At 50.5% G+C, this 12276-nt stretch overlaps 3 protein-coding genes across 4 annotated transcripts; 1 reads left to right on the top strand and 2 right to left on the bottom strand.

The window, feature by feature from the left end:
- Positions 1–58: 58 nt before the first annotated feature.
- On the bottom strand, positions 59–2378 carry LOC4805484 (dnaJ homolog subfamily C member 11). Its single transcript, XM_001361842.4, has 6 exons — positions 2130–2378; positions 1504–2080; positions 1143–1440; positions 970–1086; positions 472–898; positions 59–413 (listed from the first exon to the last, which is right to left on the bottom strand). Exons 1-6 carry the CDS (start codon positions 2199–2201, stop codon positions 282–284), a joined length of 1623 nt encoding a protein of 540 aa, XP_001361879.3. The 5' UTR covers positions 2202–2378; the 3' UTR covers positions 59–281.
- A 373-nt stretch (positions 2379–2751) lies between these two features.
- Hsc70-5 (Heat shock protein 70 cognate 5) lies at positions 2752–6227 on the top strand. Of its 2 annotated transcripts, XR_004468677.1 has the most exons (7): positions 2752–2992; positions 3115–3161; positions 3491–4069; positions 4156–5260; positions 5323–5463; positions 5534–5975; positions 6032–6224. XR_004468677.1 is itself a non-coding variant. In XM_001361841.5 (6 exons), the coding sequence occupies exons 1-6, from the start codon at positions 2903–2905 to the stop codon at positions 5642–5644; spliced, it is 2073 nt and encodes a 690-aa protein (XP_001361878.1). In that variant the 5' UTR covers positions 2752–2902; the 3' UTR covers positions 5645–6227. The 2 variants fall into 2 exon arrangements, 1 of the variants encoding a protein (XP_001361878.1); XM_001361841.5 differs by having other exon boundaries at positions 5534–6227.
- Positions 6214–11902, bottom strand: Mdr50 (Multi drug resistance 50). Its single transcript, XM_001361840.4, has 9 exons — positions 11672–11902; positions 10514–10739; positions 10162–10445; positions 8128–10078; positions 7754–8059; positions 7547–7686; positions 6917–7478; positions 6701–6847; positions 6214–6635 (listed from the first exon to the last, which is right to left on the bottom strand). Exons 1-9 carry the CDS (start codon positions 11791–11793, stop codon positions 6435–6437), a joined length of 3939 nt encoding a protein of 1312 aa, XP_001361877.3. The 5' UTR covers positions 11794–11902; the 3' UTR covers positions 6214–6434.
- Positions 11903–12276: the final 374 nt, after the last annotated feature.

The raw sequence follows: 12276 nt of genomic DNA, 5'->3' as shown, positions 1-12276 counted from the left end.
GCTGTGGCAATCAACTATCGATAGTGTTCGTTAGGAGGAATGGAATTCCAATTTGAACAAATTTCGTTGTTTATTTCGCGGATCTCAAAAGTATCCTTAAAAACAGTGAGTTTACAATGCAAATGGGTATTGTAAATGGGCAATATTATAAAGCTGTCTTAACCGTTCTTTTTGCCCCATCTCTTGGAATGGGTCTTTCCTATTAAGATTAAAAAACAAGTTACAAACACAACTGATGATTTATACTAAATACAGTATGAAGCACACAGACCAGACCACTATCATGGCAATGGCAGTCGGATTGCCTCGTTGTCCTTTATGTTGACCACCCTGAACTGGTTTTGGTATGTATACTCTATGCGTAGGATCTTATTGTCCCCGATGCTGGGGTCATAGAAGCCGGGAAGATCGCTCTGTAAGTACACGAATAACATCAGTTATATTCAATATTTCATCAGGTTCTGAACAAACCTTTGAGGAATCGTATAGCTGCAAGGTACTGTCCCTGACCAGACACTGAATTGGTATAGTGACATCAAGCGACAGCTCGGGCTTGAACTGGGTGCTGCTGTTCTCCGTTGTGCAGCCATATACGGCTCTTGTGACGACCAGGCCCGTTTTCTGCAGCTCCTCGGTCATGATGCGATGGTAGGTACTCTGCATAAGATGGACGGCAGCGCTGGCCTCCTGCCGCTTGGCCAACAGGCGCTGCTCGTTCTGCCGTTTTGTCCGCTCCACTTCGACGCTCTTGCGCTCGGCATCCATTGGGTCCATAATGGTCTTCTTAATCAAGAACCACGCAATTACGGGGGTCACAGAGGCATAAAACACAGCGGCGGGCACTATCTCATCGCTCAGGTGGATAGGAAACACATAAGACTGATTCGATCGTAGTATCCTAAAAGCAAAAATCAAGCGAAGCCATCAATGTATTATAGTCCAAAATGCAGGACACTATATTGTACTCACTTAAATTTAAGGATAACTCCAGAAGGCACACCAATCGAGACAGCTGCTGTCACAGAACTGTACTTGGAAATTTTCTTCTCCAGTCCATATTCGCCCATGAAGCCAAATGTTCCGACCCTGCAATAAGGATTTCGTGTAAATCAACCAGATCTGCGGATGTGAGAGCTACTTACTTCACGGCCAGCTTCAGCTTCATCTCATTTTCTATCATCTTGCGCGTGTAGGAGAGACCAAAGTAGATGTGCGGCGAACCAATTACAAAGGATGAGCTCAGCGCGTACTCGTCCTTGCTGTGGTCGATTTGTGTTGACATGGACGACTGGGGGCCCGCGTTCAACGTCAGGCTGCCCACCGTGTGCTTGTCCAGCTGCACAGCGAGCGTGGAGAACAGGGCGGGTATCACGCCGTGTTCCCGGAAACTCATGTTGGTCCCGCCGTTGAGCGTCACCTTAGGGGAAAGCGTGCGTCCACCTGACAGCACATACTTTAGATATATTGCAGGCTGGGCTGGGCTTTGGTAAACTGATTACTTACCCTTGAGACCCACTAGGAAGCCGTTTCCCGCTCCAGCACAGACCTCCAGCCAGCCCTTATTCAGGAGTCGACGTCCAGCTACCACAAACCCGCCACTGCCATTCCCGTTGGAGGAGTACAGGTTGCCGCTCATAATGATCATGTCCTTGCGCGTCAAAGGGGCCTCGATGGACTGTGCAATGCTCATTGACCCTATCTCAACGCGGGGCATTTCCGTTTCATCGTAGGGCGCGAATATTTCCGTTGCGTTCACGTTAATGGTGATGTTCCCCCGCGGATTAGTTCGCTGTTGCAGGCGACGTTCATCAGCAGCTTGCGCAAGGCGTTCGTACTCTTCCCTGATCTCTGTCGGCGTCTTGGTCCGGTGGACAATCTCCCAGCCCTCGGTTCTCAGGCCCTGTACGCCCACCGAGTCGTATATGGCCCTCTGGTGGGGATCAGACAGCACCTCGTACGCGCGCTTGGTGCGGTTGAACATAATCTCCGCCTGCTTCTTGCTGTCCTCATTGTGGTGCTTGTCCGGGTGGTAAATGCGGCTCTGCTTCCTGTAAGCTGTATTAATCTGCTCTGTGGTGGCCTAAAAACAAATTGATAAGACTGTGACGTGCGAGTGACGATGCACTTACATCTCGGGGCAAATTCAGAAATGTGTAGTAGTTCTCCTCCAGCTCGACGTCAGATTCATTCTCCGAAGCCATGGCGCAGGCCGGTAAATACTGCCCCTGTTAGGTTAAGCGGTGCTTGGTAGTCAGACAGAATGGCAGCGCACGCACCTCACCGGCGTTTTCTGTGTTAATTTGTATTTCAAAATTTTTGGATAGCTTTACGCAATGATAGGCTGATACATGTGTTGGGAAGGTCCGATAGTTTATGGTCACACTCACACAAACATCGGTTCAAATAATCTAACATGCTATCAGCCCTGGGTGATATCGATAACCGAACTTGAATCGGGTAAGGACCTCCATTACCGGTTGCCAACAATGAGTCTCTTTCAATACTTTTAAATTCTGTACTTAAATAACATATGGTGATGATTGGAACTGCATTTCCCAACAATTGACCAGGAAAACCCACCAAACCATCGACTTTTCCTGGATTTGCACACCTTGTTTTGTGCTCGAGGATAGAAGGTGTCACAATCGAGAAGTAATTGACATTGATATATAAATATCACAGTAGCGATTCTGCATCACTCAAACATCCAAACTTATTGTATTTTAAATAATCGAACCTGCACAAGCGAATGCTGTCAACTCTGGGTGAAAACCAGTAAAACCTATCGTTCCGTTGGTGACCGATTACTTTTTTCCAGCCCTCGCCACATACGGGAAACGTGCTCTCCTGACGAAATTTTGCTTTTTAATTTGACATTGTGTAATTAAAGTAAATACCGAAAATGCTGCGTGTTCCTAGGTTGTTGCCACGTCTCGCACGCCAAGCTGGCGTTGTGCCCACAAATGCATCGGGAGCTTCTAGCATCTTCCGCGTAAGTACCACGGCCGCCGTCTTTACATAATAGCCGGAGCGGCATGCTCACGCTCGGCTCGTTGCGGGTCATGTTTTGCGCGAACATTCTATAAAGATCGATGCATTCTCTCCTCTTTACAGAGCCTGCCAGGTGCAAGCAATGGACTGTGGGGTCAGCAGCGCTACAAGTAAGTGATCTTTAATTAATTTACATTTACAATGAAATTAAAACGAAAAAGAGAGTGCCGACTGACCGACCGGTCCCCTAGGTAGTTGTGTAGTTGTGCTTATGTAATGGAACCTGCCAAAAAGATTTTAGCTTCCAGCAGACACTCGATGTTGCATCACAATGGATGCCAAGAGTTCAGCTCTTGATTGTTGGAAACATCTGGAGCTTCTTGCTCGAACAGAGATAGAGGCGCGGCCTAGTCGCTTATCTAAGCTCTTTGCTGGCGTTATCAATTTTCGGTTTTTCACCATCTGCTCACGAGCAATCCATATTTCACTCTTTTTTTAGGTCTGGCGAGGTCAAGGGTGCAGTTATTGGCATCGATTTGGGCACCACCAACTCCTGCCTGGCCGTCATGGAGGGCAAGCAGGCAAAGGTCATTGAGAACGCCGAGGGAGCCCGCACCACGCCCTCCCACGTCGCCTTCACCAAGGATGGCGAACGCCTGGTGGGCATGCCAGCCAAGCGTCAGGCTGTGACCAACTCTGAAAACACCTTCTACGCCACAAAGCGCCTGATTGGCAGACGTTTTGACGATCCCGAGGTGAAGAAGGACATCAGCAATCTGTCCTACAAGGTTGTCAAGGCTTCGAATGGAGATGCCTGGGTGTCGTCCACCGATGGCAAAGTGTACTCCCCCTCACAGATTGGCGCATTCATCCTAATCAAGATGAAAGAGACGGCCGAGGCCTACTTGAATACACCTGTAAAGAACGCCGTGGTGACTGTGCCCGCCTACTTCAATGACTCGCAGCGTCAGGCCACCAAGGATGCCGGACAGATTGCCGGTCTTAATGTTTTGCGTGTAATCAACGAGCCCACAGCAGCGGCCCTGGCCTACGGCATGGATAAGACGGAGGACAAAATGTAAGTGTACCTTGGAGTTCAATGCTTTTTTTATTGCTCTTGAATGCATTGTAGATGGTTTCATTACTTTCACTCTAAATTTACAGCATTGCCGTTTACGATCTGGGTGGCGGCACTTTCGATATCTCCATTCTGGAAATCCAGAAGGGAGTCTTCGAGGTCAAGTCAACCAACGGTGACACCCTGCTGGGTGGTGAGGATTTCGATAACCACATCGTCAACTTCCTGGTGGCCGAATTCAAGAAGGACACCGGCATTGACATCCGCAAGGACAACATTGCCATGCAGCGCCTGAAGGAGGCGGCCGAAAAAGCCAAGTGCGAGCTATCCTCCTCCCAGCAGACCGACATCAATCTGCCCTACCTGACAATGGACTCTGCCGGTCCCCAGCACATGAACCTGAAGATGACACGCTCCAAGTTGGAGAGCCTTGTGGGTGATCTCATCAAGCGCACCATTCAGCCCTGCCAGAAGGCACTGTCCGATGCCGAGGTGGCCAAGTCAGAGATTGGAGAGGTCCTGTTGGTTGGTGGCATGACCCGCATGCCCAAGGTTCAGTCCACCGTGCAGGAACTGTTCGGACGTCAGCCATCGCGCTCCGTCAATCCCGATGAGGCGGTGGCCGTCGGTGCAGCCGTTCAGGGCGGAGTCTTGGCTGGTGATGTCACTGATGTGCTCCTGCTCGATGTCACTCCCTTGTCGCTGGGCATTGAGACCCTTGGCGGAGTGTTCACTCGCCTGATTTCGCGCAACACCACGATCCCCACCAAGAAGTCGCAGGTCTTCTCGACAGCCAGCGATGGCCAGACCCAGGTGGAGATCAAGGTGCACCAGGGAGAGCGTGAGATGGCCAACGACAACAAGAAGCTGGGCTCCTTCACACTGGTCGGCATCCCACCCGCACCCCGCGGAGTGCCCCAGATTGAAGTGGTCTTCGATATCGATGCCAACGGCATTGTGCACGTTTCGGCCAAGGACAAGGGCACCGGCAAGGAGCAACAGATTGTCATCCAGTCGAGCGGCGGTCTGAGCAAGGACGAAATCGAGAACATGATCAAGAAGGCCGAGGAATACGCCAGCGCCGACAAGATCAAGCGCGAACTGATCGAGATCGTCAACCAGGGCGAGAGCATAGTGCACGACACTGAGACCAAGATGGAGGAGTTCAAGAGCCAGTTGCCCGCAGAGGAGGTATGCATAGACAAGGAATTGTTAGGTTTCGATCTGACTGATCCGATTCGGTTTAATTGCAGTGCGAGAAGCTTAAGAAGGAGATTGCCGATCTGCGCACGTTGCTGGCCAACAAGGAAACCGCCGACTTGGAGGAGGTCAGAAAGGCCACCAGCTCGCTGCAGCAGGCTTCGTTGAAGCTCTTTGAGATGGCCTACAAGAAGGTATGTTGCCCAAATATATGTGACCTGTGTCTGTCTTATCAGTTAATCAATTGATTCTTTCTTTTGGCAGATGTCCGCTGAGCGCGAGAGCAATGCTGGCGCCGGATCCACCGACAGCGCCGACAGCAGCAGTTCAGGCAGCGACGCTTCTGGCGAGAAAAAGAAGGAAGACAAGAACTAAATTAGGCAACCATAGTCATAGTTGTTCTCTTATTTAGTGATAGCCTTCCCTGGATTTTTATTAAGATTTACGTTTAACATAGTTACATCATATTCCTTTTCCAAATCATAAACCACAATCACACGTGAACAACCGGCATAGCATTTACCCAAAAATGTGAAAGAAGTGACAGAACCCAGAAAACGAAGACCATCCCATCCACAAATGGGAGCCAGCGATCAATTACATAAAGTTTTTATTGTTTATTATGGAACCGATCGATGGAGCTCCCCTCCCCATCTGGAGCTGCGCTGTCCTTTCAGTGCGTGGCCAGTGCGGTGCTGTGTTCCCTGTAAGATTTCGCTTATTTTTACGTTTGCTCTAACTAAATTCTAGTTGTACGATAAGGAGCACAGCACAAATGCGGCCGGAAAACGGCCACGCGACTGAATAAGCTTTACGGACACGGACAGTTGGACGCCTACTTCAAGCTACATTTGGTCGTTGGTTTCCAGTGGACAACCAATCGACACTGGGTAAAATGCAATTAAATTTAACAATCGATGTAAACTTAAAATACAAAACAAATATTTACAATCTACAAGTAGATATGTTTTAATTGGATTTTGAATTAAATTCATTCATAAATTCCTGGGAGGAGACTCTTCAAAATAGATAAATAATATTAGGACTATGAACTTATTTGTACAGGATGATACTACAGGGGGTCTTTGATCGCAGTGCAGATCCTTAAGCTATATCTAGATCTATGCTATGGTATCGTATGCTATGGCGAATAGCATGGCGGTGTCTACATGGCCCCGCTCTGCAGCTTGTAGAGCGTGTAGTAGAGGCCGCGATTCTCCAGCAAATCCTTGTGGGAGCCGGTCTCGCAGACTACGCCGTTCTCAAACACAAAGATCACATCCGAATGGACGACTGTGGACAGTCTGTGAGCTATGCTGATCGTTGTGCGACCCTCGGATGCGGCATCCAGAGCATCTTGGACAACCTGCCAAAGAATAAAGCGAAAGATAATGATTATTGAGAGCTCAGCTGAATGAGGGATGTACCAACCTTTTCACTCTCGGCGTCCAGTGCCGAGGTGGCTTCGTCGAGCAGCATGATCTTGGGGTTCCGGATGAGGGCGCGCGCGATGGCAATGCGCTGCTTCTGACCGCCGGACAGCTGGGCTCCCTTCTCACCCATTCTCGTGTCGTAACCCTAGGAGGAAATCACGGATTATACTTGAATATCCAGGGGGGATGTGGAATGCGGATTCTGGATGCTTACCAGCGGCAGGTTCGCGATGAACTCGTGAATATTAGACTTCATGCAGGCTGTCATGATCTCCTGGTCGGTGACAGACCTCGTGTTGTCGCCATATGCAATGTTCTGCCGGATGGTGCGGTCAAAAAGGATCGGCTCCTGGGACACGATGCCGAGCTGCTGGCGCAGATTTGACATCGATACGTCTCGGACATCCTGCTCATCGATGAGGGCGGCACCCTCGTCCACGTCATAGAAGCGCTGGATCAGCTGGATGCAGGTGGACTTGCCGCACCCGGAGGGACCCACCAGGGCCACCTTCTGGCCCTTTTTCACTCCCAGTTCCAGACCCTTGAGCACCTGGATCTCTCTGCGCGTGGGATAGCTAAACTCAACCTTGTCGTAAGTGACATTGCCCTGGCAGTGCCACGGTTCGCGCGACACTCCCGGCCGGTCCACGATCATGGGCTGGCGCCGCAGGAAGGTGAAGATCGTCTTTGCGGCTGTGATTCCCTTCTGCATGTTGGGGGCAAAGGCCAGGGCGTTGGCAATCGAAGCCGTTCCCATGATCAAAGCCTGGGATACTCTGAAAGGGAAGGGAAGGTAACTTTAGGACTGGTCCTCTCTTGTTCTGCACTCTATTTGGGCACTTACTTGAAGACATCTCCGAATATGATGCCCCGATTTATCACGCACCAGGTGCCGTAGTACATGCAGGCGGCATACGCAAAGAACATCAGGGAGCGAGCGAGGCCGTAGACCAGGCCGCGGAAGTGGGTGTTTTTCTTCGCTTTCTGTGGGTATAGTGGGGGATCGATTAGGGATCGAGTCGGGTATGGTTCCAGCCTGGTGGCCACTCACATTTACGGACGGGATGAGCATGCCGATGTATGTCTGGTGGAACATCTCCTCGCGCCCCAGGGAGACGACGGTGCGGATGTTGGAGACTACCTCGACGGCCAGCTTGGTGCAGTTCTCCATGGTCTTGGCCGTGCCCATGTTTTCTTCGGCCATGAGCGTGCGCTGCATGTAAAATGCGATGAGGATAAAGGGCGTGAAGGCGAGGGCGACCAGACCCAGACTCCACTCGTAGTACATGGACAGACCGATACCGAGGGCTAGCGTGGAAACAGACTGAATGATCGTGCCGATTCTCTGGCCAGTTGCCTGCGCGAATCAATTGGTGAAGAAAGCAATCAGGAGAGGATTCATTGTGGAATTGTGGTACAACTTACGCCTTGGACAGCGGCGGCATCGCCGGAGAGGCGGGCGCACAGACTCCCTGTGCCGTTCGCCTTGTCATCGAACCAGGCCACTTCCTGTTTCAGCATCCTCTCGAACATGAGGCCGCGCAGGCGCTCCGTGAGCCGCTCTCCGGCGATGCCAAAGAAGTAGATCTGCATGAAGGTAGCGATACCCACAACAATGCCGGCAATCAAGAAGTAAAGACTGTACTTGTTGCTGTTCTCACGGACGTACTCGTCGTTGTTCTTGACTGAGAGCACCTGCAGGATGCTGCCGAAGAGTACGGCAAAGATGGGCATGGCACAGCCCATGATCACCGAAGAGATGCAGCCGACGGTAACCTGCGCCCACTCCGGCTTGTTCATCTTCATCACCTCCGCCATGGGCTTGACCTCGTTGGGGTCCTTGACCTTCTTCTTCTTCTTGTCCTTCGCGACGGCCTCTAGCTCCTTCTCATCGTCCTCCTCCAGCACCTTGATCTCCTCCTCGTCCTCGTCCTTGATGTCGAAGTTCTTGTAAATGTCGCCGCTGGGGCTGAGTACGGTACCGTCATCCTCACCCAGCTGGGTGGTAACCAGATTAAAGTAGTGGCTCTTCAGCATCATCAGCTCATGGTGCGTACCGCTCTCCACCACCTCGCCTTTATTGATCACGACGATGCGGTCCGCCCGGCGTACCGTCGACAGCCGATGGGCCACAATGACGGTCGTGCGTCCGGCGCTGACCTTCTCCAGGGCAGCCTGCACCTTCGCCTCACTGGCAGTGTCCAGGGCCGAGGTGGCCTCGTCCAACAGCAGTATCTCCGGGTCGCGAATCAGGGCCCGTGCAATGGCAATTCGCTGCTTCTGGCCTCCGGACAACTGAGCTCCGCGTTCGCCCACCAGCGTATCATAGCCGCGTGGCAGCTTTTTGATGAACACGGCCGCATTGGCGGCTTCGGCTGCTGCCTCGATGTCAGCCCGAGTGGCGTCCTCGCGTCCGTAGCGGATGTTCTCGTAGATCGATGTAGCAAAGAGCACGGGCTCCTGACCGACGACTCCAATGCGGGAGCGCAGCCAGTTGATGTCGATGTCTCGCAGGCTGGTGCCGTTGAAGAATAGATCGCCGCCGGCGGGGTCGTAGAAGCGCTGCAGCAGCTGGATGCAGGTGGACTTGCCGCAGCCGGAGGGTCCGACCAGGGCCACCGTCTGGCCGCGATGGATCTTGAGGTTGAGACGGTTCAAAATGGGAATCTCGCTGCGTGTCGGATACTGGAACTCGACGTCACGAAACTCGATGGTCGTGAGGGGCTCGTTGAGGTTCTTACCTTGATGGCCGATGGGATTGATGGTGGGGATCTGCTCGATGATGTGGAAGACCTTCGCGCAGGCGCCCTTGGCAATGCCGAATGCCTCGATGTAGGGCGCGGCCATGCCAATGTTCATCGAACCCATCATCACCGAGAAGAATACGGTGATCATCGTGCCGGCGTCGTAGCTGGCATAATACGGATCGTGGTACCCCTTGATTACCAGCCCCACGCCGTACCAGAAGGCCAAAGCGTACGAGGCATAGATGAAGAACCAGAGCATGCCGAAGCCGATGCCGGAGAACATGTTGCGTTTGATGTTCAACAGCTTGGCGGCCACAACGCGTTCCTTGTAGGCGGACACCTCCTTCTCCTCTCCCTCGAACGCCTTTACCGTGCGAATCCCGGACAGGGCGCCCTCGGCCACGACTGCTGCTGCAGCGTACTGGGTAACCTCTTGCTTGGCCAGCCTGGAGGTCGCCACCGACACCAGTCCCATCGCGACGAAAGTTAGCGGCAGGCTCGTAAGGCACACCAGAGACAGCTGCCAGCCTTTGACAAAGGCCAGCACCAGGGATCCCACAAAGGACACAAAGTAGTGGACGAACATGACGACTTTTTCGGCGAGACCATCTTCCATTTTGGACAGATCCCTGGGCGAGAGGGAGAGATGGGAGGGAGAACAGTGAGCGATTGATGGGGGGATGGATGGATGGATGTTTGGGGAGCAACTTACTCGTTCATACGGCTGGCCACTTCGCCGCTCTGGTTGAAGTCATACCAGCTCATGTCCTGGTGCAGGATGGAGCGGAAGAACTTGGAGCGGATGGTCAGAATCTGCGAGTGGGCGGCGTAATTGAAGCAGGTGATGGAGAGATAGGAGCACACCAGCATCACAATTCCAATGTATGTGTTCTGCAGAGAGAACTCCCGCACCTTGTCGAGGAGCAAGTCTCCCTCGTCGTCACCGTCACGTTGGTACGTCCTACCCTCATCTACCCCGGTCAAATCGATAAAGTTCTATAGGATATAGGATTATATAGAATGCGTATGAGAGATGGAACCACACAAAAACTACTGCCACTTACGTTTGCCAGGTTGCCGAAGATTAAGCTGTTGGCGGGAGTCGTGAGACCAGTGGCTACGGCGGACAGAAGTCCGATGACATAGAGCATGCGGTCCTTGGTGGTGGCATAGCGGAACATCTGGAAGTAGCCAACCTGTTTGACCTCCTCTTTGTAGGAGCCATCGTTTGGCTCCTCCTCTTCCGCCTCGTCATGCTTAGAATTCTTTTTTTTCGTCTTGTTGGGAGCACTGCAATAAAGGGCGACGCGCACGCCAATCATCGGTCATTAACACAGTCCTTTCTATTGACGCCATAACCGCTTGAACATGAAACTATCAGTGGCGTGGCCCTATCGCCTGGCGATTGCAAATTCCTTATCTTCGAATGACACCAGTATCAGCTCATATCAGCCACCTACTACACGTCCGCATGCCCATATCAAAATGGCGACATACGCGCGTCCATATGTAGAACGTAATATAATATAATATTATCATGTTGTGCCGCAGACGTGCTTTATTGTGCTTTTTGTTGTTTTCTAAATTTATTGTTTTAGACATCGATGAACGATACGATACCCTAATCATCGATGAACGAATGAATGTTAAAAACGAAATACATAGCCTAATTATATACATATGTATGTAGTTGGAATTTATAACTATCACTCTATATCACCGCACTCAAAAAGATCTCAACGAATCGTCTAACATTTGAATATTCAGCAGATCTATTAATGCCTGGAATCTATCGAAAACATTGTATTGGATATTGGATGAACAGAGAAGTGACACACTTGAGGCTTGAGAGGGTATCAACAAGGTCGTCACTTGATTGTTTTATTATGGTATAATTAGCAATGTCATCGTTGAAGTGCCATTTTGGTAAAGGTTAAAAACTTCTTTCACATTTCTTGCACACAACAATGGCAAGGCAGCGGTATACATACATATTTCATATAAAAAAAATTTGCATTATACTGGGAGAAACTCCTCTCCTTCGGAGAAACTACATTATCGCTCAACTTCGGTTCTGAATGAGTAGATACTCTTCAGTCTATTTAACCACTGTTCTGTTTGTTGCACACTTAATTTTTAATTTCTTGCAGAATTGCATCAATGATTCACTTTCGCACTTTGGATGTCTTTTGATCTTTTCCTTGGCCCTTATTCCAACTTACAAGCTCTTTGTGTCTTTGTCCTGGTCTTCGAATGCTGCTGATCCCAGGACGATGTTCGTTTTGTACTGCAAACGCGATTTGTCATCGTCGTCCTTGACGATGACGCCGTTCGAGGCGGTCATCCTTTTTTTGTACCAAAGAAAAAGTCACACTATATCGATTTATATATCAATCCGTTTAAGGTATCAGAGACCTCTTGGTGATCCTAGTGGTACCGCTGAGCAAAAGAGACTATTAAAATTTGTGCCCAGGTCCGGTCATTTATATGTATATTCATAATGCTCCGAGCAGTCAAGAGCCATATAAGCGGGCCTTATCACGTCTGATAGTGCTTATCGACCATGTTAATTGAACGAATCGAAGTGCCCAATTCTTAAGACTAACGGTGATTCTGGTCTGCTGGTGAAATGCCTGGCCAGCAATGCCATGGAATGAATGAAATACCTTAGAACATAAAGACGCGAAATCTGAGTGATCGATCCCATTGGAATGCCATTTGCTCCACCTGGTAATGGGGTATTCTTAATGGCAGCAGTTGGCAACTGTCTACTTTTTTATATTCCATGATCAATTGGCTTCGAAATTTGATGGGATTTCAGCTAATG

This window comes from Drosophila pseudoobscura, chromosome 3 (genome assembly GCF_009870125.1).
Source record: "Drosophila pseudoobscura strain MV-25-SWS-2005 chromosome 3, UCI_Dpse_MV25, whole genome shotgun sequence".
NCBI lineage: Eukaryota > Metazoa > Arthropoda > Insecta > Diptera > Drosophilidae > Drosophila > Drosophila pseudoobscura.
Note: the sequence above shows the minus strand (reverse complement) of the source record. Positions and strands in the feature narration are given on the sequence as shown.

Excerpts from the sequence above, each read along its gene's own strand:
- LOC4805484 (XM_001361842.4), bottom strand. The coding sequence starts at position 2,201 with ATGGCTTCGGAGAATGAATCTGACGTCGAGCTGGAGGAGAACTACTAC. Across the intron at positions 1,087-1,142 it reads AAGCTGAAGCTGGCCGTGAA|GGTCGGAACATTTGGCTTCA; the intron begins GTAAGTAGCTCT and ends TCCTTATTGCAG. Across the intron at positions 414-471 it reads AGCTATACGATTCCTCAAAG|AGCGATCTTCCCGGCTTCTA; the intron begins GTTTGTTCAGAA and ends GTGTACTTACAG.
- Hsc70-5 (XM_001361841.5), top strand. The coding sequence starts at position 2,903 with ATGCTGCGTGTTCCTAGGTTGTTGCCACGTCTCGCACGCCAAGCTGGC. Across the intron at positions 3,162-3,490 it reads TGGGGTCAGCAGCGCTACAA|GTCTGGCGAGGTCAAGGGTG; the intron begins GTAAGTGATCTT and ends CTCTTTTTTTAG. Across the intron at positions 4,070-4,155 it reads GATAAGACGGAGGACAAAAT|CATTGCCGTTTACGATCTGG; the intron begins GTAAGTGTACCT and ends CTAAATTTACAG.
- Mdr50 (XM_001361840.4), bottom strand. The coding sequence starts at position 11,793 with ATGACCGCCTCGAACGGCGTCATCGTCAAGGACGACGATGACAAATCG. Across the intron at positions 10,740-11,671 it reads GACAAAGACACAAAGAGCTT|TGCTCCCAACAAGACGAAAA; the intron begins GTAAGTTGGAAT and ends CCTTTATTGCAG. Across the intron at positions 6,636-6,700 it reads TGGACGCCGAGAGTGAAAAG|GTTGTCCAAGATGCTCTGGA; the intron begins GTTGGTACATCC and ends ATTCTTTGGCAG.